Here is a 26,708-nt window from a genome sequence, read left to right as displayed (position 1 = left end):
GAAGTCCCTAGAAGTACTGGTCGTCCCTGACAGGCACCCGGCCGGGGGCTGCGACGCGGGCACCACTAAGCGCCGCACGCCAGCAGCAGCTGGTGATCCCACTCCCCTCACAGCCACCGCCCGGCTCGTGCCTCCCCTCAGGCATCGAGCGCGCGGCACTTAACACCCCGCCAGGCGCGTGCGCGCGCGGCCAGCGGCGCTGCCCTCCCCGCTTGTTTTGGAGGTGCGCGTGGTCCCTTCTGATTGGGTGTCGCGCCCTGCCCCCGCCCAGGCAGCGGCGGGGCGGGGGTTGCGCGCGCGCCCGGACTACGCTTCCCGGGATGCCGCGCGGCTGGCGGAGCAAGCGGGGCCTTTGGGCGGTAGAGCGGCCGGCGGTGGCTGCGTGAGAGTCGTGCGCGCGCTTCGGCGCGGTGGCGGCGGCAGCGGCAGCGCGCGGGCAGGTTGGGGTGAGGGCGGCGCCCCCACCCGACGGCTCACGCCGCAGACAGGAGCGGCCGCGCTGGGGGTGGGGGGAGACGCTGCCACCGCCGCTGACCCTCGGTTCGTCCGCCTCCTTCCTGCGGCTGCTGCGGGGCGAAGGCCGCCCTCCCCCGTCAGCCGCCGCGGCGGGCGGAGCGGTGGCAGCAGCATGAGCGGCGGCGGCGGCGCCGTCCGGAGCACAGCGGCGAGGGTACGGCTGGTGCCGCGGCTGCTGGCGGTGCTTAGCTGCGTCCTGACAGCGGAGGCCCAGGTAGGACCCGGCGGTACGGCAGGGTCCTCTCACGGCGTGGGGACGGAGGCTGGGGGGGGGGGGGGCGGGAGCGTGGCCGGACGGTTGTACCCCCCCCCCCCAGGCTTTGGGTAGGGCTGCGGAACCCTGCCCGAGGGGAAAGTCGTCCCAGTCGCCGGCTGGAGGAGGCTCACCGGAGGGTCCCGGGGGAGAGGGCAGCTTCGGGCCGGGCGGTGCGCAGCCTCCCCGGCGGCGGAGTCTGGGGATGTTCGCTGAGCTCTGTAGCCCACATCCTCGCTATCCGCTGCCCTGCGGTTGCTGGGACCCAGCCCGGCTGGATGCCTGCGGGGCCCCACTGCTGCAGCGAAGGGCGAAGCTGGTGGACCCGGGACCTACGGGCAGTAGGTGCCTTTATATAACGGTCCGGCTGCACAGAGAAAAGTTGTTTAGTCCGGGCAGCACTGCTTGCTGACCGTGGGCTGCTGTGCTGAGGAGCTCTGGGTTGGATCATACCCTTCCTTGGCTTTAGCCAAAAAAAGTTCGGTGGCCGTACAAAGTTGTTGAGAGCCATATGTTTGAGTTGTAGCACCAGCGCTCCAGCTTGGCTTGCGTTCAGGTCGTGTCTGTTTGCCCGCAGCACGGGGAAGGATGAGAGTGCTCCTCCGTTCTGTAAGTTGTCTTTACAGCTTCAGAAAGACAAGTGTGATGAGTGCCTGTAGTTGGGAGTTTGCTATTCATCAGCACTATGACTGGGACTAAAATGATAGCTGGTGTCAAGTAGGGAAGGGTTTCAGCTGGGACAGATATATCAGATTGAGTTTATATGGAAACACAATGTCTATGTGAAGCAAAGTTTGTGTTCTGTAGCTTTTAAAATAAAATAATCTTCTAAATTTCCACTCTGTATAGCGTGTTATATTGTTAATGATGTTCCAAGGCAATGACTGGAGTGACTAGTCTAGTACAGATCACTTTATTGCTGTTTTTCTGCCGTAAATTGAGGCTTTCTTGGGTTTAAAAATTTCTTTTAGTAGCAGTTTCAGTGTAGCTAAATACTGAATGAATTCTTAAAGAAGCCATTAACAACCCGGCATGGTTTTCTTATGACGCTTGGCTGAGGGGTTGGTTGTTGCTACTTAATGAAATTGTGAGTGTATTGTGTTCAGAGTTTAAATGCCTGGAGTTTGACTTGCACGGGGAAAAGATAAGCTGACCATTAGTTCTTGGCGTGGTGTTGCCTATAGCTTTTCTCTCGTTCTGCAGCTATGGCAAAGTAAAACATTAAGGAACAAAACAAGGTGTCCCAGGTGGACTTCTAATTGTTGAAGCAATTAAAGTACAACAGCCTGATAACACTAATAAGGCTGCTTATAGGAACAGACTGCTTGTTCGTATATGCATTTGTTCAGCTTTTTCTTAATGTTGGAGTGCTGAAAACATCTCTCTCCATGGCTTTCATGAGGAGAAATTGATGCAGGCTGGGCGTTGACCTTTTCTTCTGAAAGGTTGATTTATCTTGGAGAAGAAAAGTTTAACATCTCCAGTGCAGCTCTGATATCTGTATAAGAACTAAACTAGGTTTGACAATAGATGGAAATACTTTGATAAGCATATTGGAAATAGAGAGGGAAAAAAAAGCAGCTGTTCAATGTCAGCTCACTTCTTGAGCACAAATTATAGTCAGCTAATGCTTTCAGAGCTTATCATAGAGTTCAAAGTAATTGACATATGAAAAGAAAGCTTGATACTTGGCCATTGTAATAAAAGTTGTGCTTATAGTACAGTTTGGCTTTATGTTTCTGGACTAACTGGCAAAGTTCAGTTTAAAAAAGCTAGATACTAATTGTGCAAATAGCAAAGTAGGTCTTGCAGTACCTAAATTTGATTGTCTGATACAACACTCTTATTTTGATGTCTCCAGTTTGAAAAATAATTCACTGGAAGATCCAGGTGTCATTTTCTGCATGCTCTTAGAGTGTTCAGTCATTGTGAAAGTGAGAGCACTGAAGGCTACACGTAGGCTAATGAAAAAACCCTCTAACTGGGGTACTTGAAGCCCATGTTGCTGTTGTATTAGTAGGCTGTGAACTGATTTCATTAATGTGCAGTATTGGTGTTTTTTAATGTGCTGTCAAACCATTTTATAAATTGTGGTTTGGAACAGATATAGCATGGTTTAATTTTAGAGCATGCCTTCCAAGAAAACATTGATTTTGCTATTTTATATATACAGGGAACTAACTGTTCCAGTTCTGAAAAAGTTGTGAGAAAGAAATGGAGAATTATGATTGCTTGTTTTTGTTAGTCTAAAATAGTTTTCCTCTTCAATTTCTTAGACCAGTTCTAGTTTTTGGGGAGGGTTTGTTCCTGAAACCTCATGTTCTGAGTAAACTGTGTTCTGAAAGGTGTTCTTAGAATCGAGATTTTTATCAGAGACCTCTGACAAAGGTGTGACCTCCATTAGTTTGCCATCTTAGTTGGATTAAAAACACTGCAGATGTTATTTTTCCATGGGGATATTGCACTGAGTATAACTGCTGCATGTTTGTTTGGAACATTTTACCCTGAAAAAGCATTTCAGTTTTGGATAGATGGTAAAAATATTTTTGTAAGCAGTGGATGGCTTCGTGCAGTGGTCATCAAAATAGTTTCCCATTCTTTATCTTCTGCATCCAAAGAAAATTTCCCAGATCTTTCCTACTGCTTTCAGCTTAATAAACTGTTGTGTTGCTCCTTACGTGAGGTTTTCCCTCTTTATTCAGTTTAAAAGTATTCAAGAAAAATGTTTAGAGGGTTGGGGTTTTTTTTGTATTTTTATATTATACTGAAATGCACTTGTTTGCTTTGTGGTATGGTGTTACCTGTAAAGACTGCAAAATCAATTTTTGCCTCTGTGTGACCAATAAGAAAATTTGAAAATCTTAATGAAATCATTAGAGATTAAAATGTGTGTGTGTGTGGGGGGGGAAATAACTGTGAATAATAACAAGTTTTGTCTTCTGACTTTGAAGTTGGCAGCCATGTGGGCTGTGTGCTTTCCTGGTTTTGTGAAAAACCTGTAATTGCACACAGGCTTTTTCATAGCTGTTTACCCAGGTTAGATAACATTAACAAGGCAAGTGTAACAGCATGGAAGATTTTGGGTAAAATTACTTCCCTTAAATGAGTTTTACTTCATTGCCATATCTACTCTGCAGAGCTGTGACAGCCTGTTTAGTGCCTCAGGAAAAACGGGATCTGCATAAGGTGAATTTTCCACTGAAATGCTTTATTGCCATATCCTCACCCCTTTTTTCTCACAGGAGGTTTGGGGGAAATCCATTTTCCAGGCCTCCTTTGTGCTTCATAAAAGAGCAGAAGCCTACAATTTGGTTTCTAATGACTCTTTTACATCAAGCTTGGTTACATAAGGGTATCTGTTCTGTAAAGTAGTAGAGTGATTTATCATGCATAAAACAGATTAGATGATTTCATAATCTCATCTATGAGAGATCTGTGGAGGGGAGGAAAAAAGGCACAAATATTTTTAATAGTTACAAGTTCTTCTAAGCTCATATAAGATGTGTGGGTGTGACTTTTTTATGTGTTTTCTAGGCCATCATGTATGTTGATGGATTTCCTGTCTGGCTGAAGAATAGTAGTAAACAGCACTGTTTGGTTCCATTCCCTTAGATACAGTCTAAAGCCTTAAGACTTGGATTTGAAAGGCCTTTCAGACATGTATGTAGTTCCTTGTGAAGCTATGCTTAGGAGCAGATAGTTTAGATTTAATTAGATTTATCATACAAATATACGTAGAATCACACTTGCCTTTCAGGAAGCCACTCTCATGGGTCTCAGCAAAAGTGTTACCATAGCTCAGTATGCTAAGTTGGTTTGATCTCTCCTCTGCTCTTTGCACAGTCCCGTGCTGGCAGTAGAGCTTCTGCACTTGTGTGCGCTCCTTTTCCTAGAGGTGGTCTTAAGCTAGCGCAGTACCTTGAGCCAGCTTCCTGTCCTGGAGCAGGACACAGAAAGTTCAGATGTAGTTTCATAGCTTACAGCCTTACAGTATAGGTCTTTGCACCTGTTTTTCCTAGTCTTTATTTATAGACGTTAACTGTGAAGTTATTAACTTCTTGGGCACAAAAGTACCTATTCCCCTTTCTCCCGTATCTCCAAAGAAGCTAGATTATTTTCTTACACTTTGAAAAGAGTTATAAAAAATATGATGACACTGCATGATTGTGGGTGCTTCTTTTTAGGCAATTTGGCTAACGAGCGTTTGGTAGGAGAATACTTGGTACAAAACTCTGTGCTGATGTACCACATTTTCCTAGTTTGGAATGTCTTAACTGCTCGTTCTGTGTTCTGAATCTGTCAACGAGTTTCAGGGCTGAAAGTGTTAATCTGTCCAACACTGATTCAGAATTACATTTGGAGATGGACTCAAGCTCAAAAAAGTGCTGGGATCCGCTATTTTCTAATTCTGAGGGGGTAAGGTCTGTTGTATTTTAATGATGAGAATTATTGTTATGGAACTGCATTTCACTACCATTTCTTTTGACTGCCATCTTTTTCTCTTTCGAGGATTTCTCTGAAGTTAATATTGACTAAAATACATTTTTATGTATTTTTTAATAGCTCACAGGAGTCCTAGATGATTGTTTATGTGACATAGAAAGCATCGATGACTTCAATACTTTCAAGATCTTCCCCAAGATACAGAAGCTGCAAGAACGTGATTACTTCAGATATTACAAGGTATACTTGAAACGGTGTTTTCTGGTATAATTTAAATAAAATTCAGAAAATATAAGGAGGAGGATTACATATCAAATCAACTTGTCTATATTAAGTTGTCTTTTAGAAGCCGACAGCTCTTTAATTTGGTTGTAGCAGGTTTTCAGTCCCTGACAGTTATGTTGTTAATAAATCATATTTGCTGTGTTAATCCTGGAGGAAGTGACAGTAAATCATGACTGCTTTCTTTCCACTAATAACTGGTAATTTTAAAGGTAGTATCTTTGTACTGCAGCATCTAGAAAAAGATTGTATGTTACAGCTTTCTGGTAGCACGCAGCACTTGTCTTCTAAGAAATGTGCATAATTTGAAATGGAAATATTGCAGTGATTTCCTTTTATAAGTTGTGGTCTCTGTTCTGGTTTTAGTGTTTTTCTATACAGAGAACCATTAATCCTTGGAAAAATAAGTAATAATATTCCATTTTAAAGTAGCATGCAATATCACTTCTTTATGACTGTAAACATTTTCCTCTGTGCTAGAATCTGATGAGCAAAATAAGACTTTGAAGTCTGATTCTTCTCTTTTCAGATATGCTTAACTTGAAAATGCATTTTGACTGAGGTAGTCAGGTGGTTGTCTGGCACTGGAAAAAGGAGGTTACACTCTAGGGCAAACTCTCCTGCCCCTTCCCTACTTTTAGCTCTTGGGCTTGTCTGACTGTACGTTAGGATAATGCATCTCTTTAACATGGTAGATCTTCAGTTTGGGTGCTGGGGTTTGGTTGATGTTTGTTGGTTATTTCCCCCTTTCCGGGATGTAGGAAGTTATCTAGCTTATCTGGAATCATTCAAGTATTAGCCATGCAAGATGGGGTTATGAATGTGAGGAAGGAGAAAATGCTAGAGTCTTCCTTTTGTAGTCCAAGCAATCAGTAATGTGTAACTTCACCCCGAATCTCTTCCTGTTACATGATACAGTTCTGACTTCGATTTTCAAGAGAAACAAGATACATTGAATGTCAGTGATAGTACATCACATAGTAGTGGTAATTCGATTCTTCAGACACAACAGGTAGATACAAAGCAAAGTATTTGAAGAAAAGGAGCCAGGTATAACAAGATTTTATACCGCAGTAATTTCATCCTGCAAATTTAGAGATGGTCTTAGTTTCAACAGTGTGTTGCAGTCCTACCTCATCTTCCACACTGATCGTCCTAATAGATGGGCAATTACAAGGGCCAGCGTGCAGTCCACCTGTCACCATGCATAATTGAGTACTTTGAGTTGTGACAGGGGACAATTTGTGTTGAACAAGCAAATTGAATAAGTCAGAATCTTTTTCACCCTTTCCCATCTGAATAAGCAGCAGAGATTTTTTTATGTTCCTGCAGAGAATCATGGAAGTGCTGTTAAGTACATAGTTGGATGTGGAAACTGTGAGGTGTCCTGGTTCTGGCCAGGCCAGAGTCAACCTTCCCAAACAGGCCAGCACAGGTGAGCTGAGTCAACACAGGTGAGCTGAGTTAGCTTGGGCTGTTTTCCACACCACCTGACATCACTTCCCCATAACATAGCCAGTACCAGGACATGAGGGTATGCAGTGATCATCAACTTGGTCAACTACAATACAGCTAATTACTGAACACACATAGGGGGAGTGTGCTTTTTCTGGGAGTGAAAACACTCCTACTATGAATTAACTTAATTTGTAGTAGGCATTTGGATCATGAACTTCTGTAAGTACAGTCACAGTATTCCCATCGTGTTTCTGGTTCAGTACAAGAACTCAAACTTCAATGTACATTACTGAATGGACTAGCTACTTTTTATTTAAAGGGCGAAGAAAAATTCCTTTCTGAGGTCTTGCTGAAGTTGTGCTAGGTGGTTTCTAGATTGTGGAACACTTCTCAAGGAAAGAAAGGAATAAGACCTTTTGTTTTTATAGTTTTGTACACTAAAACACACAAAATTCCTCATCATAAGGAATGTAACTTTTAATCTGTGGCAAGTATTAAATGCTACTCTAAACAGCAGTCTTGAAACTGACCATGAACAAAGTAGATGGATCTTTGATGTATTCCATGCGTGATTGGTATGGATTAAAGTACAAGTGCTATATACTCTCAGTTGGTCTCAGAAGTGTGTGTGCTTTAGAATCGTTCTGGGACTAGTATATCTTGATTTGTAGATGTTCTTCCTGAGGTAATCTGTAGTTTAGACAGAAGTATTCTTTTATTTACAATGTTCCTCTGTAAAAGAACAGCAACTGCCTAATTACCTGTATCTTCCTAAATGCATTAGCATTTTGTTATTGTTAGAGTTTACTTTGAAGTCTTTGTAGTCTAACTATGTTAGCTGTGTGTTGGGGTTTTTTTGTTGTTTGTTCAGTTCTTGTAGAAAGTGGTGGGAGGGCCATGTTTCTCAAAATAGATCTTATTCTGAAGGTGATGTAGCACTCCTTCATGCTTTATTTGAGAAAAAGATGAGTGCACATTTTAAAACTTCATGGGGTTTGTGTTTTTTTCTTAGGGTTGGTGTTTGTTGATTTGAATATAGGATATGGGAGGAAGGGAAAGCAGCCTAAAATCTGCTTTTAATGTCTCTGCTAGCATGGCTTGAACTCCTAAGTTGAAGATGGTTGTCATCACTCCTAAGAAGTCACACCATCTGCTTATTTTCTTTGTTTTTTTCTTTTTTTTTTTTTTTTGACTGAGGAATCTCTTAACGTTTTAAAGCTGAATTTGTAATTCACAGTCATGCTGAAAAATTACAACAAAACAGAAACCTGGAAAATGTCTTCCCTTTGGATGTTATAAAGCAGTTAACTTTGTGTGGGCGCTTTGAAGGGACAGAAAGACCTTACTTGCTGAATGGTTAAGTAGAGAAATTTTGAATATTGAAGGGCAGTTGACCAAGTTTTGTCCTTTGGGTATCTTTTGTGGTATTGACAAAACATTGAAAGAAATAATTCTTTTTTTCTCTAATTTGGGTATGTAGTGCCACAGAACAATTTATCCTTCAAGCCTTAAAGGTCATTTCTGGTACGTAGTTTGGGGGTTTTTTAGCTGTCACAATTGAGAGAATAGACTAGAGGGAGAATAAAATCTGGCTGTAATTCATCTCAGATTCTTCCCATTGTGCCTGCTTTGTATCTGAGACACACTGACTTAGTTTTCCTTATGCTTAGTATACTATGTATAAAGCTGAATTATTTTGGTTTTCCCCAATTACAGAGACTTTGGTTTGACAATACAGTGGAGGTAGCCATTGGGCTTCTGTTACGGTATCTCCCCAAAAAACACAGGAAATCCACTTAAAGGAAATCACTGATCCAGTGTGAATGTACTCTGCCACTGTATTCAAAGCACAGGGATTGGTTTTGTGTTGTTTGTATGTGTTTTTTTAATGGAGTAAATGTAAAGATGGCTCAGCTGTTTCAGGTGTTCTCTAGGTATAAAAGCAGCACATTACTCAATCTTTATCCCATCAGGAACACTTCACATACCACATGCAGTGGACTCCAAAGTTCATCAGAGCATGGGATTTAGAGTTCAGTTGCCAATTCTCTGCATAAGGGGCTGCTCTGGCACTACCCTACTAGATGTTTAAGCTTTGTTTCATGTTTCTCCTTAGGTAAAGTAAGGTATAGGATATAAATTACATGAATTAGAAAAATGTTCCTACACATAAGGGGAAAACACGTTTTTCTGAAGTCTAAATTGATGAAGTGTTCAGTCTTGATGTTTTAACCAATATTAGGCATAGCAAGAAGACTGTTCTTTATGGTGTGTGGCTATTAATGTACTGTACTGCTTGTACGTATTTTTTCCATAAACTAGCATAAGGATTAGTTTTCTCACTTAAGATTTATAAAATTAAATAATTTTTATAAGCAGTTTTATAATCCTTAAATTTTATGTTGAAATTGTTTTAGGGCCTGATACCATCCTTGGGGGATTAGGCTTAATTTTATAGTGGGTTTTATGGAGCTCCTGTTGTTTGATTCTGTCTAACTACAGAATCAAACTCTATCTGCAACAGTTTTGGATAAGAAATTATATATCAAGTCATTCAAGATGTAGTCTGTTGGATCTAAGTGTGACTTCAGTTGAGCATCTTCACAAATAGTATTTCTCAACTGGAGAAAGCTAGTACAAGCTGTGCCAAAGGAAAAGAAAGATGTAAATTTTGGTCTTGGGGGGGGTGTGTGTGTCACTATCTCTTTACTTTGAAAGTTTTAAAACTGACTTTTTATCTGAAAAAATAGAGGATAGAGAATAAATGCTTTATATTTTCTTTGTAATGCTAGATTTCAAAGGTGATGTGTATCTGCAGTGTTTCTGGTTGACCATGCAAGATAAACCTTTAGTCTGTAGTCTTCAGCTTTGGAGTAATGAGGTCAAAGTGGTTTTTATCACTCATGTTTGTTAGTATATATAAGGCTAATGTAAAGGAGAGCTGGGAGTTTTTCTTCTTTTTTTCAATGACTTTCAAACTGACAGTTCAAATGAAGTGTAGTAAAGCCTTTGAATCTTTTGCCATGTACGTACTAGTATGTGTGCTACTCCCTGCCTTTATTGTGCCATTTGATGACAAATAGGAACACTAATCATCACAGGATTTTACACTAATGTTTCTGAAGTGGTTTCTCTTCATTATTTGTACTACATGAGCTCTTTAATTTGAGGCTATTATGATTCTCACTCTTCTTTGACTAGCTATGATGTGTAGTAATGATTGCCTGTTTTTATTGCTTGAAATCTGAAATCATCCAAGCATGTACTTGAATTAGCAAACTTGTGCCCTAGTCTGTCCTCCATCAAATGTTTTCCTTGATCTGTACAGCACAAATACAACTTTAGAGCTGTGTACGCCTGTTTTGCCTTCCTTTTAGTAGTTTATTTTAGTAGTTTATTTACTGCTTTGTAGTTATATTAGTGCTGAGGGATTTAATTTGTGTTTTAATATACTATGTGGTTGTGTCCACTGGAGACCATTATCACTAACAATTCCACAGCAGCAGGCTTCAGCTTGTACACTCAGGGGTAAAGTACTTAAAGGAAAGCAAGACTGACCGAACCCCCACAAAACCCTCCAAACTTTAAGTACGAAGTTTAACCATTTTTTCACATCCTCTCATTTAATTTGAAAGGTTTTCCTGATACTGAGAGCCTTTTCTTTTAAAGGTGCCTTATCCAAGTGTTGGTTATAAACTTTTGCTTTTGTATGTTTAGGTCAACCTGAAGAGACCATGCCCGTTTTGGGCTGATGATGGCCATTGTTCTATCAAAGATTGTCATGTAGAGCCTTGTCCTGAGGTATGGATCAAATAATATCAAGTAGAAGAAAGTTACTTGGTTATAAAGCCTGCTAATTTGCAGTGACTGCTACTTTACTAACGCTATTTGCTAATGAGAAGTTTTAAGTAGAAGAGTGACAGTAAAATTATTTTCCATTTTAAAAGCAGAAATAAAATTGAAATATTGTAAGGTCTTAGTAATTTTAGCAATAAACCAACTAATTTTAAGAGTAAGTCTCTTTAAAGCTCTAGCTTTGTTTTGGATGTAAGGTGTTGAAAACGTAAAGCAGCTAATTATTTAAAAAAGCAACTTTGCTTTGACATCTGTAGGAATGATACTTAGTTTGCCCATTTTAATCAAGCATAATCATTTCTAGGAACAGTGTAAAAAGTGTTTTGTGTTTTTTCTTTTTTAGAGCAAAATACCTGTTGGAATTAAGGCTGGGAGCTCTAATAAAGTGAGTAGTCATTTATTTTCTAAGATCTTTCTGATTTTTTTTTTAATCTTAAAATTTCAGTGTCTGTGTGATGGTGTTTTAAGTATCAACCTTCAGTCTTGGCGTAGTGACAAAATTTTTAACATTACTGATCAGTTCCTGTATGTGGTTTTACATTTTTACTTTTATGTATAATAGTGTTTCTGATGTAGCTGGTATTGTCATGTTATTCTGAGTCTGCCAGAGCTTGAGAGCTGGTGCAGACTGCATCAATGAATGACCAAGGACAGCAGTACGTGGCCAGAGAATGCCTGGTGCAAAACTCTCTGGTTTTAAGTGCAGACCCTTTCTGGAAGGCCATAGGCTAAGAGGCACAGATGCAGTAGCAGTGCAGTCTTTTCTAAGAATCGTATATATCCGCTATTAGAAGAACCTGAATGATTACATGTGGTTTTGCCATGTCTAATCTTGAATAGGTCATTACTCTAAGGATGATTTGGTCATTAGTCTATAGACAAATTAGGCTAAGTAGTCCGTGCTGTTCGCTTTTGCTTCCTTCTCTCCACTCCATCCTTCCTAGATCACCAAGTGATCTTAGCAAAACAAAAAAAATAAAGAGGGTATGTATGCCTAGAGAAGAGGTCAAACAACTTCTTCCCACCCCCAAATCCCAGAGTTCCCAAGAATAAGGATTTTAGCAGTTGATGCTAAACACTTAAAACACTTCAGTTCTGGCTGTAAAATAATCAATGGTACCAAAGTGAGAAATATTCCTGCTGAGTTCCTTTGATGTGTTGAAGACTCATACTCTTGTTTAGTTACCAGATCTCCATCCTCCCCGGTACATTTCGCCTTACTGGGCAGCCAAAATTGTGACTTCCCTCATCTGTGTGTGTAGTTCACCATACTGTAAATGACCATTGGCATTAGGTTTAGACTTTAGGTCAAGAAAAGGTTACCAAACATAGCTGAGAGGATTACTTCATTGTGAATAGATGACTTCTGTGTCCAGCTGTCACGAACAGTACAGGCAAGCCTGTCCAAGCTTTAGCTCAAGAGGAAGTTGTTTCCTGTTGACTTGAGAATAAGCTCAACAATATATGTAAAGCGTGCCAGTGGTGGGTAGAGAAGAAACATCTTTCTCACTGACATGACTTAAATGCCCCAGAGTAAAGGCAAGCCATCAAGTTTAGCTTTATATATGCTATCAGTTACTTAACATTAAATCATTTTCTGTATTTCTTAAGGACTGTGATAAGGTAGAAATCTGTGTAAACCAAAGGCTCAGTCTGCAAAAGAAAACACAGACACAAAAAAAGCAATTAAAAAAAGAGGACCTTGGGGTTTTTTTATCTTTTAAGAGCACTGATGCTATCTATTATGTAGCAGAACTGTTAGAGGGATGTTTTTAAGCTTTATCTTGACAGACTTAATGAATTTCATGATGAGATAACTATTTTATTGTAGAATAGTGAAATACAATCTTTAATTCTTCAAATGTGTTCCTTAGAAGTATAATAGTAAGTGTATTTTAGTGGGTTACTTTTTTAAAAAAATACTGAGAAATCAGAGTTCAACTCAAACACTTTGGTTCTGGCTGTAAAATAATCAAAACTTGAGTTCAGCTTAAATTGTCTCCTCCAGACCTGTGAAAGCATGCCAATTAATAGGATTAAGTGAGACATAAGGGGAAAATGGCAAAAAAAAAAAATGCTCCTGAGATGACCAACGAATCTTGGGGTATGATTATACTTTCAAAATACAGATATATGTTTATGGGTGTGACACTGCTTGTCTTCCAAAGTTCTTTTACAAGAATGTATCTGAAACTCTTCAGAACTCCATTTGATTTAAAACAAAAAGTAAAACAAAACACATTTAGCTGAATTTTCTGTGGTAGTTAAACCTACAGAGCAAAATTATCCTGATAAAATTAAAGGAAGAAAAATAGAAATAAGGAATGTTCTGGAGTTACCTACTGCTTCTAGAACCTGAGGATTTTCCCTGATTCTAGTCAATTTGGTGCTGAGCATATAAGCACCTTTCATGCTACCTGTTCTCAGAAAATTTTAGGCAACTATTTTTATATTAAAGATGAACTTTCTTGCAGTATTCAAAAGCGGCAAATAATTCCAAAGAACTGGAGGACTGCGAGCAAGCTAACAAACTGGGAGCAGTTAATAGTACCTTAAGGTATGCTGTGATTTACAACAATAGTACCAAAATAGTAACAAAGGAGCATTTCATTTTGTCTGTCTTGTTTTTGCAATATGCTGCTTTTTGTTCTTTATTCTTTCCATAGCTCATTAGATAGTAAATGTGAAATGCTGCAAGAACATCTGAAGGTAAAGGTGTTAAGTAGACTTTCTTTTTTCCTTTTCCTTTTTTTTTTAAGTATACTTTGATATTATTTGAAAGGTATCTTACAGCATAAGAAGTCAGAGGAAACTTGCAAATAACCCACCTTTTTTCTACTTCGTACCAGTATCAGTCTTTGTTCTTGATGGCTGTGCTGGATTAAGGGATTCTGTCCAGCTCTGTCCCATCCTTACACTGATTTGCCTCTTTGCTGTCATTCAGTTGAACAGATCAGGGAGCCTGTGAGTTACTTTTGTTGTTGGCAAAGTTGGTTTTAGCTTGGATCAATTCCCTGGTCTTGCTTATTGCATGGCACAGTCAGGGCTGGGTGGGAAGAATTCTGCAGGGTGTTGTTGCCCATGAGTAGTAAAGTGTGTCGAATAGCACTTAGAAAAACTTGCATTCTACTAGATTCCCCACCTTTAAAAAGTATAAATAGAAAACTCAGTCCTCCACTGTTGATGGAGAGGTGGTGCCTTTGGCCACAGATTTCAGCAGTTCTCACTGTTGAAACTCTTTCCTGTCATCTGACAAAATGGAACTGCCATGAAAAAGCAACTGCTTCTGCCTGACATGTCACGTTTTAAACCAAACTGGGTAAAGCCCTTTTCTAAGTTTTTTTTGGTTTTGTTTTGTTTTTTTTTTTTAGGAGAAATAAGAAACTATTAATTCTCTTCCACTCCTGTAGGGCAAAAGAATATGAGATTGAGTACACATACGGAGAGCTAAAGAGAACAGCTTTTGTCAGAGTAGGATAGATGATTGAAGTTGGGAGAGGGCAAGTAATGGATTCTGCAAATGCAGGAAGAGTTTGTGCTCAGTAGTTAAACCTTCACATTCTCTACCTAGCACTGCATTATCCCCATCATTCAGGGTTTTTTTTTCTTGAATCAATTGTATTTCTTGTGATTACTGGAAAAGTTCCTTACCTAATGCCAAGTATAGAGTCTCCTATTGTGATCTGGCAGAAGGTTAGATGTGTGTCTTGTTACAGAATTGCCTCAGTTCATAAAATTGAGCTAGTAGTAATTAGATCAAATGGAATAGGTTGTTTTAATTATTTCAAGGTGCTTCACTGCACCCTGGAGCAGAGTTCCCAATCTGAACATTGCTTACATTTTGCTGTAGTTCAGCACTGCATATGTGTAGAAGAAAACATTCAGCTTTTGGAACTCTTTGTGTTTCATAGTGTGGGAACTTAAGAGTACTTGTCTCTTTGGTACATACATCTTTGACAATGTTAGGATAAGCAGAATACCACAATTTTTAGAAGGCTTAAGATAAACCATATTCATAGAGTAATTGAGCTTGGAAGGAGTGTTTAGACATCCAGTCACATGCTAAAAAGCACGGATAACTATTGTAGATTTCATTGAAAGTACAGGTTATGAAAATATGATTCTTCCTCTGCCCCCCTGAAGTGACAGCTGCTGAGGCAGTACTTTGAGAAGTGTGAAAAATGTATGCTATGAAAGTATTTTACCAAGCTCTTACTGAAGGAAGAAAAGTCACTGTGGCTGCACAGTTTGTTTCCTATAAAGTGGTGAAGTCTTTCTTGCTGTCTTAACATCAGGATGAATTTATGTATTGCATTTGTTTGAATCTCTGTGCAGCTAGCAAGCAGTAACTGCATATTTCAGATACAGTAATTCAGAATACAGTTTCAAGTTAACTACATACAGTATGTGTTTCTTTCAGTAGCTCTTTTTGATGTTGTTTATTTAAAAGTTTAAAATCAAATGTATTTTTTTCCCCTCAGTAACCAAAGTAAGGAGGCTTTCATTGACTGGGCAAGATACGATGATTCACAGGATCATTTTTGTGAACTTGATGGTAAAATGTTTAAGCTTTTTCAGAGTGTTTGTTTTATTCACTGTCTCTGAAACACAAAATATTACAGTTTCTCTGCAAATAACCATTTTAAGAAAGTTTTAATGTTGTGCTAAATGGAGGTGTGACAGTTCGTATCATCTCACAAGCAAAGAATGCAGTTTTTTACAAGGAGCATTTGGTAGTTTACACAGTGTGCATTCACAGTCACCTCCTGTCTTTACAGTGAACCAAAGACTTCTGTGGCAATAAAAAAAGGAGGTGAATGGGAGAGGGTCAGCATAGATTTTCTTAAAAAAGCTTCTAACAGAAGAGTTGCACCTAGAACAAATACAAGACAAATTGCTTGCAGCAGATGCAGTTTCTTACTACTCTTAATAATTTTGGTAGTATTCTACTGTCTATGCTTGGACCAAGTTTGTTCCCCTTCTGGCCTTGCTGTGTTTCCAGATATCTCTGCTCTCAGTTCACACTTATTTCTAAGGACTTTATGGGTAAAACATTAGGATACTAGATTGTGTCTTCCCTCTGCTCCATGTATGTGAGTCTCTTTATTTGCTTGTAACAAACAGCTCAAAGGAATGTTTTTCAGATAAATGTGCTAATTGCCAAGCTCAGGACTGGCTGTTAAGGCATTTTTAGTAAATGCCTTAGAAAGCTTTCTATGCTAGGAAGACTTAGGGCAAAATGCAAGGTGTGTTTAATCTACTTTTAGGCTAATGGTGTTGCCTGAGGAAGCAGCAGCTGTAGTGGACTGACCAACTGTGGTCCTTTTTCTGCACTTCTGCTGCGTCTTATATGTGAAAATGTTCTATATATGCCATTTCTGTAGTGAATAGTTGGTGAGCAATCCTGTAGCTCTGAACTGTTATATGCAATAGGCCGTTGTCATTTCTACCATCTTCAAGCTGCCTGTTTACATTTTTAAGAGGACTCAGTTGGGAAAGGTGTAGTTTAGGAGCATTTCTCTTAGAACTAATGCTAACTTCAGTGGTTCTTGATTCTACCTCCATCTCTCCTTTACATCATGCCCTGCTGTGGGAGGATGTACTGCCCCCAGCTGTGTTCTTCCAGTGCTGTTTTTGCACTGGCGTTGACATGCATCTTTCTGCATGGTGAGCTGGTTCAGCTTACTTTAGTGGGCATGTAAGTTGACATCTCCCAGACTGTTGTGATGAACTGGCTTATCAGGTGAGTTTGTGAGCTGGAGCAAGAAGTGAGGGAGAAATAACTATTGGGAGTGAATGGGAGGAGGTAGAAACTCTTGTTCTCTTCCTGGTGGTGAATTAAGTGAATTAAGAGCCCTTAATTCACTCAAGTGTAGCACAAAACCATATCTACAGTTTTATTATTTACTAGCTTTTTGTTGGGCTTAATGATAAACTAGATAAGGGAATTGATCTGGCTGAAAAAAACTTAATAACCCAGGTCAGCTTTCCATCTCTTTGTTGCACTGCCCCACAGACTCAGTTGTACGTGGATAATGAGAAGAAACAGTGGAGACCTGAAGTGACCAGGAAGTGTAGGAACTGCTTAGGTTAGCCATGATGTCAAAGAAATAAATAAAGCTTAATTAATCTGACTTTGTCTCATCTGGCACTCACTGTGGTGTTGTGTGTCTTGTGGCTGTACCTTTTCTTTGGTTTTGCTACTACTGCTGAAGTGATGCTTAACTGCAGAATCATCTCTTCTTTTTGAAGTAGCTTTTCACTCTCTGTTTCTGTGGCTTTTTTGACATGCAAGGAGATGAACAGTGGCACTGCTTGGCCTACACCTACCAGTATGTGTCTGGACCACTGGCTTGTAGAGTATGTGGGAGTTTTCTAAGCATGAGTTGCTCTTGACCTAGAATTTCAGAGGGGAGGGGATTCTTCCTCACTTTTACTGGTTGTAGTTCAAAACTTAAGTTTCTATCTGTACAGAGTTTATCAGCAGAGAGAGTACTGTTTCATAATTCTCTTTGGATGCGTTGCCTGAATTTGTGTTGCCTTTCAGAGATGAGAGTATAACTTGGTGAAATGCTGCTGAAACAACACCTTTCTTGCCAAAAACAGCCAAACATTCTGCAGTATGCTGAAAGCTTGTTCATTTAAGCAATGTGGTCCAGACTTTCTGCCAGTGTGCAAGGGTCTCTGGGGAAGAAGGGGATTTAGCTAAAAAAATACATAATATGTACCAACTACAAGATGCACTTCGGTGACCTTGTGTTTAGTAAGATGGTCCTATAGCAGCATACCCATTTCAAAAAAAGCAGATTCCCCAACCAAACACTGCTGAACGAATTAACCCTGAATTTGAAGCCCATTTGAAACAGAATACTTTTTCTACCTTAGCACAGGGTGAGAGAATGCCTGACAAGTGTTTGGAGCTTTCTATTTAGTGTGTATATTGCTGTATTCTTTTTATGTACAAGGCATTTATAATCCAACTGGAAGACAAAATTGTGTTATATGAGACCTAGTTGTATTTAATTCTGTGTGACTGTACTTTTTGTTTGATTTGGTTTTATTTTAAAATTAACTGCTCTTTAACTGTTCAGTGAGAATGTGTAACCAAAGGTTTTTCCTGTTTAGATGAGAGATCTCCAGACGCGCAGTATGTGGATTTGCTGCTGAATCCAGAACGCTACACTGGATACAAGGGGCCTTCTGCTTGGAGAGTGTGGAACAGCATCTACGAAGAAAACTGCTTCAAGTAATTGGGAGGGAGAGGAAGCCTATTTCTTATACTCATGCTTCAGTTTAGCTTACAACTGATTTTTGTGTTTTCTAACTTATTTTTCTAGGCCTCGATCTGTCTATCGTCCTTTAAATCCACTGGCGCCTAGTAGGGGTGGGTCTTGCTTCTTTTTATTTTCTAATGCAGTTCTTTTAACATAGTGACTGTTGCAGTACAAGTGATGCAAACAGTAAGCCTCACTCTGTAGGTGTGCTTCCTGCCTTTTTATTTTCTGCTGTAGAAGTAGCTGTCCATTTGCAACACTGAGGCTAAGGTTTGTGATACATGATTGCAGTCATGCTTGAGTTTATGCATATGAATAGGCTTTTTGATGCTAGGGGAGCTAACATGACAACTAAAGTAAGTCTAAAGTTGGTTAGTAAAAGTCACAGTAATTTTTCAGTGGGGATGGGAAGAAGTTGAAGTTCAGAAAAAAACTCCAGCACTTTTGTATTCTTCCCTTCATTGTTTTTTGTGTGTGTTTTTTAAACTAGAGCATTTAGCAGAATTGATTTAGCTCACAGGCATCCTAGTGTAACGTAGCTGTGAGTTTTCCATCCATAATATTCAATCTTTTACAAACATATAAGTAATCCAATTGTTTGAAGACAGAGTGGATACTTCAAATAGCTCAGTTACCTGCAAGAATGTTGGTTTTTTTTTTTTTTTTAAAAAAAAGTATGCCAATGACTTTGGTTTATTAAGTTTTAAATTTATACTGAAAACTGTCAGTTGGTGTTCTAAATGAATCGTCTTTACCCTGTCAGTGTGTGTCATTTTCCTTAAAAATTAACTATTAGCCAATGGATTGAGTTGGAAAACTGTAAGTTAGAAAATCAAGACAGCTTTTAGTAGTTATAGATACTGAGAGAATATGTTACTGGTATACACAAATAAAAAGAATTGTGTAACTCAGGGATCAGAAGTTCAGAAAGGAACACTGGTCAGGCTGTTGGATAATGTGAACTGAAGACAAACGACTTCCTAACCATCTGTCTGAAGCTAAGGCCTGGCTTTCCAGGACATACAGATCAACTGCAACTAGGATTTCAAACTCTTAGTGGCTTTCATTACTGTAATGTGTTTAGTCTCAGGGAGTCTTGAGTAGGAAGAGGGTGGAAAGTAGCTCTTTGTGTGTGTACATTAAGTAAGGTTTCTTGCACTTTTTCAGTGCTTGTAGTAAAGCCTGTTACATCATTACTTTGCTGTGGAAATTACCTTTTTAATGCTTATGGATTTATTTTTCTCTCCCACCCCCACCCCCAAGGAGGAGATGATGGTAAGTAATCTTATTTTGCTTCATTTGCAGAAAAGAAGTAAGCATTAAAGAGTTTTGGACATGTGATTTATTCACTTTATTGCTATTACATTAAAGGACAGGGAAGTTAATGGTTTTATGCAGATGGTTGATCAGAAGTATATATATGTATTTTAGTGATTCATTTGGGGTAGGGGGAAGGAGTGGATAAGAGCAAAGTACAGTTCTGTTGCTGGGTCTTATCCTTGTAACAGAAACATGTTGTGGTAATGTTATTAGCAAGATAACAGGAGATGCAGGATTCTTGGGTCTTCTCTGGAGACGTGCTGATGACAGATCCCTTAAAAGAAAAGGGACAGTTGTTTGTGTACTGTCTTGAATGCCCTTGATTTTGGGGAGAAAAAGCACTTGGTCTGTCTATGGTGAGACAGGCTTTAAGATTTTTCAAGCAACTGAAAGCTCTCAGGCAAAAAAATTTCTAAGCCTACAGGAAACCTTCAGACAGTAGCAATCAAGGTAAAGGCTCTCAGATATAATTACTCCTCCATCATGTCTTTCACCACTAGTGCATATAATCAGGTTTGCACTCTGTACATGCCTGAATGCCCTGACCAGTAGCTTAGTCGTGCTCGTGTTTCTCCTGTCCTGACCCCAACAAATTTAAACTAACCTCACAGCTCAGCCTATTCTCACTTTAACAACTAAATTATTTAGCTTTATGTTCATATGGCAGGTAATATTAGTGTGATTAGTAATATAATGATGCTGTAATGTTGAAAATTGAAACTCTTCATTTAACTATGTACTTTGTATTTTCAGGGGAATCTTTCTACACGTGGCTAGAAGGTAAAGGCTTGTGAAGGGGTTAACACCATGTTAAACTCAGTAGAAGAATAATGTATTAGATTTTTAAATTCCCCAAATATTTTTCATAGTATAGGCTTTCTGTAAACTGTGCAAAACCTCTGAGTGTCATTCAAGGAATTATTTTTTTTCTTGAGGGTCTGTGACAGTCTAAGATGGCATATTCCTCCAACCCTTCAGCTTTTCATCCCTTTATAAAAGGGAAGTTCACAGTAATACCAGTTTACATTGAATTTTATGCTCATTTTAGGCACTTCAGCAGGGATAGTAGTAGTATTGCTAAAGCATTTTTATTTAAAAACAGCTTTGAAAAACATGAAAGTTTTTGATGGTTCTGTTCCCAGTATATGAACTAACACAAGTACAACGTGCGTTCAAAGGCCAAAGCGATTTGCCTTTTATTCATATTTAAATGGAGATTATTATTGCAGTGATAGCAATCAAAGTCACTTTTTGGACGTGTGCAGAAAGGCAAATGAGCTAAGTGTACTTAATTTTACACTTAGCTTATTCTGCTTTTATTTAGTTGGAATTCTCTAACAGGTGCTCTTGTAGGCAGGTGTACAAATGTACGTGCTTATTGAACATGGGGTGTCTGTGAATGAGGCTGTATCTCAGCCTCACTGATGGTTTCACCATCAGCTTTTCCTGCTTCTGTTAGTGGAGGTTGGAGTGGCAGGGAAGTCACCCCAACATACCTTTGAGGAAGGAACAAACTCCTAAGTTCTAAACGTAGTTTCTGTCTCTGAGTCAAAGTGATATTATAAGTAATTTCTGTATTTAAATTATGTTTTGGCCAGTAAAGTAATTACTTTTGAAACTTCTTTTTTTCTTTTCTGTGTATTTAAATCCTCAGTGAATTTACAATAGAGCTGGGAAGAACTATTTTGCTGTTTTCCAATGCAATAAGGTTTTCTATGGGTTTGAATGTTTTTCTGTAAGGCTTCTACTCCAGTTCAGTGGAAGTTTTAATTCTAATGAGGATGGATCACATTTACTATTCTGGCTTACAGACTGTCAGAACTCAAGACTCTTTCAAATTTATTGCTCAGACACTGTAAGCATCTTATTTTTGTGGGGCATTTTATCTGTACTAATTGACCAGGTACTTATTTGACTTCATTTATTAGAACACCATGTAAGAAATGTCAAACTTCATTTTCAGCACTTCTTTAAATAAAAAATAAGAAGTAAAATTTTCCTATGGTGGGTATAAGGGCTTATTTAACAGTACTGCAATTGTAACTCTTCAACGTTAAATGATGCAGACTTCTAATCACCACAATGTTCAAAGTATTTTAATGCACTATTTCCAGTATTTGATTTGGGATCTGTTTTTCTTTTTTTTTCCTGGACAGGTCTTTGCCTTGAGAAGAGAGTGTTTTATAAACTCATTTCTGGACTTCATGCTAGCATCAACTTGCATCTGTGTGCAAATTATCTTCTTGAAGGTAATTTAAGCCTAGGTAAAATTGCTGACTGAAATTCTACAATATCTATAATATGTATTGTATTTTTTTCTGAAACTTTTTTGATGGATACTTAGTTGTTTGCTTCTTCTAAGTATGTTTACTTCTCCCCCTCTTTTTGTTATCCCTGTTTAGAAACCTGGGGGAAGCCTCGCTGGGGACCGAATGTGAAGGAGTTCACTCGCCGCTTTGATCCTGTTGAAACAAAAGGAGAAGGACCAAGGAGGCTCAAGAATTTGTATTTCTTATACCTGATAGAGCTGCGTGCTCTGTCCAAGGTTGCACCGTACTTTGAGCGTTCCGTTGTTGACCTTTACACTGGAAACGGCCATGAGGATGCTGAATCTAAAGCTCTTTTACTAGATATCTTCAGGGATACAAAGTAAGGCTTAGGATTTGATTTTTATCAGTAGTTTGAAAATCTCACTTATTTTCCCAAGGGAGAATAGATAGGATAGGGCAAGGAAGAGAATGGAATGAAGAAAAATATGAAGTAATGGGAGAAGATGGGAGGAATTTGTACGTTTGATGGGAAGAGTTGGACAACTCCCTATTTGTTGCTTTTTCTGATTCTTCACTATAAGGTGTACATGATGTATTTTGAAAGGGTAAATAGTGCATAGAGTCTTTTAATGATCCAGTGGGTAATCCAGTTTTTATCATAGCTTAACCTCTGGGGATTTTGCACCCCTTCTTCCTTTTGTTTACTTTTCACTCCGGTTCCTTTGTTCACCTTCTTGCTAATTATTTTGATTGGTGGTCAGGTAACGATGATCTGAAAGGCAAACATTAAGACAATTTCAGTGTCCATCAGAAAGATATTTTCATCAGTGGAAATAGAGTGAAGGTAATCCTCAACAAAACTGTAAATAATGTATTTCAAGTCACAGTGATTGAATAGTAAAACTGCTATCACTCAGAAAATTAAGAGCTATTCTGCAAAATATTTTATACTGGTGGCATCAGCAACTCACCTAGCTTGGTGGAAAACTGTAGCTTACGCCAGCATTTGGGTTTTTGTTGCATTTTGTCTTTATTAGGTCCTTCCATATGCACTTTGATGAAAAGTCCATGTTTGCTGGAGATAAAAAAGGAGCCAAGTCTTTAAAGGTAAAGCTACTTTTCTGAATGGCATCCAAAATGTTCATTTTGGCATTAAACAGTGTTACTTTAGAAAACCTGTCTACCTGCCAGAAGCGTATTGCTGGGAGTAGAAAAGGCAGGGATAAAACTTACAGAATTGTATATGAGGCCTCTTAATCTCCTTTGTAGTAAATGAATGCAAGTTATTGTCCTGAGCCAAGCAGACTGAAGTCTCTGGTTTCGTGCCTTGGTTCTGCCATCAGGACCATGGTGAGGGAGAAGAGTTGAATTGGTATTACCTGTAGATACAGTCGTAGCTTTGGCTTAAAAAGTAGATGCTTCATAGAGAATAATATAACATAACATATTATTACATGTAACACTTAGGTCTAGTTCCCAGGCATGGGTACCTAACGTGGAAGTGGTTACTGCCTAGCAACTGGCAGTGTTAACCAGCGGGTGTTGGGATTGGTATTGCGCTGCCATCCCGCAGTCGGCGCGTGACTCAGTCATAAGGCTGGTTTAATACCTGTAACACCTTTAGTACTTACTTGAGCAGTATCCACGTTAGAAAGAATGCCACTGGGAAGGTGCCAGTAGTTTATCAGCCCAGCCAGGGTTTTCCTGACCTTACATACTTCATTGAGATGGTGGTGGTTAGTTCTATGCTGTGCTGTGCTTGCTGCCGCTCTGCCCAAAGCCGCCATGTGCCCATAGCTGCGGACAGGAAGGGTCTGTTTTGGACAGTAACTTGTTTCCCTGGTTGTCACAAAGGCAAATTCCTTTTGAATTTGCATCATGGCAGAAATATTGGGCACAGGCACAGATGTGGTGCTTATAGCTCAGCAAGTGTCGAGAAAGTTGGTAGAAACTCTGTAGAATCAAAGGGTTTCCCTGCATGTCCTGTATTTTGGGGTTTTTTTCAAGGAATTAACTGTTAGCAGTGGCTCAGAAACAAGATTCTGGATTTAGGTGGAGCTTTGTTACGGCGTGGCCACATAAGGTACTGGTGTTGTTCAGTTTTAGTAATAGAGAGTTGGTATTCCAGTGGTACCAGATCAGTTAACCTGCTGTTCCTGTAAAGCCAAGAGATACCTTAAGCTAACCGGCTTATTTTGTTTTGATAGGAAGAATTCAGGCTGCATTTCAAGAACATATCTCGCATCATGGACTGTGTTGGATGTGACAAATGCAGGCTGTGGGGCAAGCTGCAGGTACAGCTTATTTTCTGTATGTGCATGGCAGGGGGAGAAGTTCAAAGATAAGCATAATTACTTAAATATTTTACTTTTAGTCAATAGTTTACTAAAAAGTGTAGTTTGTATTCTCAGGGGAAAAAATAATATTTAAAGCAGATGGTTCCTGGCAAAGTCTTACTAGCAGTCAAAATCTGTATTCAGTGATCAGATGAGCCACGTAGGATCACTTCTGGGAAGCCTTCCTGGAAATACAGCACTTGCTTAGTTGTTAGAAAATCCAGCATGAGCTTTAGCTCCACAAATGGCAGCGTAGGAAAAGAGAGGCTCACATTTTCAGTTTCTGCAGAAGGCAGCAAATGAATGCTGAGTTGCACAGTAAGGCTTAAAACCAGTTTCAGTTCCTGGTACCTCTGAGAACAAGATTTAAAATCTCAAGGCTAACATCAAGTCCAGGCTGAGAACAGTTGTTACTTTGGGGCACCTACTCTACTGTATAGTGTTACGGATCGGGTTTCAAAGTAGTATGTAACATCAAAATTTGGTGGTCTCTGCTGAATTCCCAGAGGGCTGCCTACCCTCTCCTAGTTCATACTTCTGGTCTATTACTGATTTTTGCTCCTTATGCTAAGTGAAATAGGGCCAGAATTCCTTACCTATAAATTCCTTGCCATCAGCCTCAATCACTTCTTGTCAAAATCCAGTGATGGTTTCTGTAGCCTGATGAGCAGGGGAAAGATAAGAATAGCTGCTTCTGTTCTATTTCTGTATAGAAAATAGGGGTTGAATCTGAAACTGCAACATCTGCCACTGGGACTGGGGGTTTGAAACATCAGAAGTGTTGTGATTCCTCCTAACAAAACCCCACTTGATTTTGAAGGGGGGAGGGGAGAGGAGGAGAGATCTGATCCACCACTCCTGCAGCAGTGGGGTGTCTAAGGTAGGGGCTGGGAGGGAGCTGAAGTGATGTACCTGACATACTTTCATATCCATCTCCTGTGGCTGGGAAGAAGAGATGGAAAAGAAGGGATTAAAAACATGAGGATGAGGACCCAAGTGTACCTGAGGAAACAAGCATTGCTAAATAAGTGACTGACCCTGGTATGCACTTGATGGCGTGCATCGGTGTCCTGGGTTGCGTGCAGTTACTTGGGTTGAGGGAGCATCAATATGTAACAATTGGTACTACAGTTTGCCTGGATTAGTAATTTTTAAATTTTTTTAATGTTTTTCTGAGCATTCAAAGGAATGACTGTATTAAAACATTGCAATTTTTTTCCAGACTCAAGGCTTAGGAACTGCTCTGAAGATCTTGTTTTCTGCGAAGGAAATACAGAGCCTTCCTGAGAACAGCCCATCGAAAGGCTTTCAACTCACACGTCAAGAAATAGTTGCTCTTGTAAATGCCTTTGGAAGGTAAGTTTTTATCATTCAGATCGTAGGAAAAAAAGGTGAAACTTTGGTGTTGATACTCAGATCACAGAAGGGTTTGGGTTGGAAGGGACCTCAAAGATGGTGTAGTTCCCCACCCCCTACTGCGGGCAGGGACACCCTCCACTAGCCCCAGCTGCCCAAAGCCCCATCCAGCCTGGCCTTGGGGAGGGCACAGCCACAGCTTCCCTGGGCAGGTGATACTGTACATGGAGCTGTAGCTTTTTAAAAGCTGAATTACTGTTAGTGATACTGATAAACTTAATGTATGTGGAGTGTTGATTATTAGCCTTAGTCATCATTCTGTGTTAGGTTCTAATTCATCTCTTTATCTCAAATCTCATAAATTCTGTCTTCTGAAAGCTGGATTAAGTCTCTCAGTCTTACAAACAGCTGCTCCACGTACTGTATTTCTGATACAAATGTATGGTTGTGTAAAAAGTAGTGAAAAGGAGGAAAAACAGTTGGAGAGTTTTGTTTTTTTTTTAACACTGTCAATTTAGCCCTTAGGCTTTTGGAATTTTGTGTATGATTTGATTTTTTTTTTTGTTAAAACGTAGGGTTTTTTAAATTTACCCCACTCAAGTGATGAAATAAAACATTTTAACAGCTTTAGAAGATGTGTAGAACTTGCTTTGTTTTTCATGGTAGCTCTTCAGATGTTGAATGTAGGGGTTTGTTCCTGTTTAAAATAACATGATAAGCATCACTACCTCTGGTTACAGATTTTTTTTAGATGTTTCATGAAGGTGGGACAATTAAGCATATATGTATATAAAGGTTAATCCCTCTAATATGTTGTGTAAATATAATGGAGAGGCAGGTGGTAGATCTTCCACAGGAAAGTTGTATCTTAAGCACGTTGTCCTGAACAGAATTGTGTTGGGGGAAAAAACAAGTAGAAAGCCCCACTGGAAGATGATGGTTTGAGCTTGTCTTTTGTAGCTGGTTTACTAATGTGTGTGGGGTTTTTGTTTTGCAGGCTTTCCACAAGTATAAGAGAGTTGCAGAATTTTAAAGTTTTATTACAGCAAACTAGGTAATGAAGGCCTTCGCGCGGCCCGCTAGCGAAGACCATCGACATCACTGCGTTGAGCAGAAGGAACTGATCCTTACAGGACTCACATGAACTGAGAAAAAGTAAAATCAAATACCAACTTGAATATTTATGTTTAAACTAGGAATGGTTATTAATCAGAGAAGATATTTATGGATGAAATATATAGTTTTTAAATGTGTAAATTATGCCGATCTGTTTATTTTAAAAGTTTCTGCTCACAGTTCTGTTGTACTGAAATTCCATAAATTTTCTTTGTTTCCTTGTCTTTGA

At 39.5% G+C, this 26,708-nt stretch overlaps 1 protein-coding gene across 1 annotated transcript; it reads left to right on the top strand.

Moving 5' to 3' along the window:
- Nucleotides 1–585: 585 nt before the first annotated feature.
- Nucleotides 586–26,708, top strand: ERO1B (endoplasmic reticulum oxidoreductase 1 beta). The gene is made up of 14 exons (XM_084261449.1): nt 586–730; nt 5,333–5,452; nt 10,670–10,753; nt 11,151–11,192; nt 13,282–13,364; nt 15,289–15,362; nt 17,933–18,053; nt 18,145–18,191; nt 21,516–21,650; nt 21,804–22,050; nt 22,709–22,778; nt 23,879–23,965; nt 25,230–25,363; nt 26,361–26,708. Exons 1-14 carry the CDS (start codon nt 629–631, stop codon nt 26,419–26,421), a joined length of 1,407 nt encoding a protein of 468 aa, XP_084117575.1. The 5' UTR covers nt 586–628; the 3' UTR covers nt 26,422–26,708.

This window comes from Gallinula chloropus, assembly GCF_964237585.1.
Source record: "Gallinula chloropus genome assembly, chromosome: 3".
NCBI classification, from domain to species: domain Eukaryota; kingdom Metazoa; phylum Chordata; class Aves; order Gruiformes; family Rallidae; genus Gallinula; species Gallinula chloropus.
This window is presented reverse-complemented; position numbering and strand designations above follow the sequence as displayed.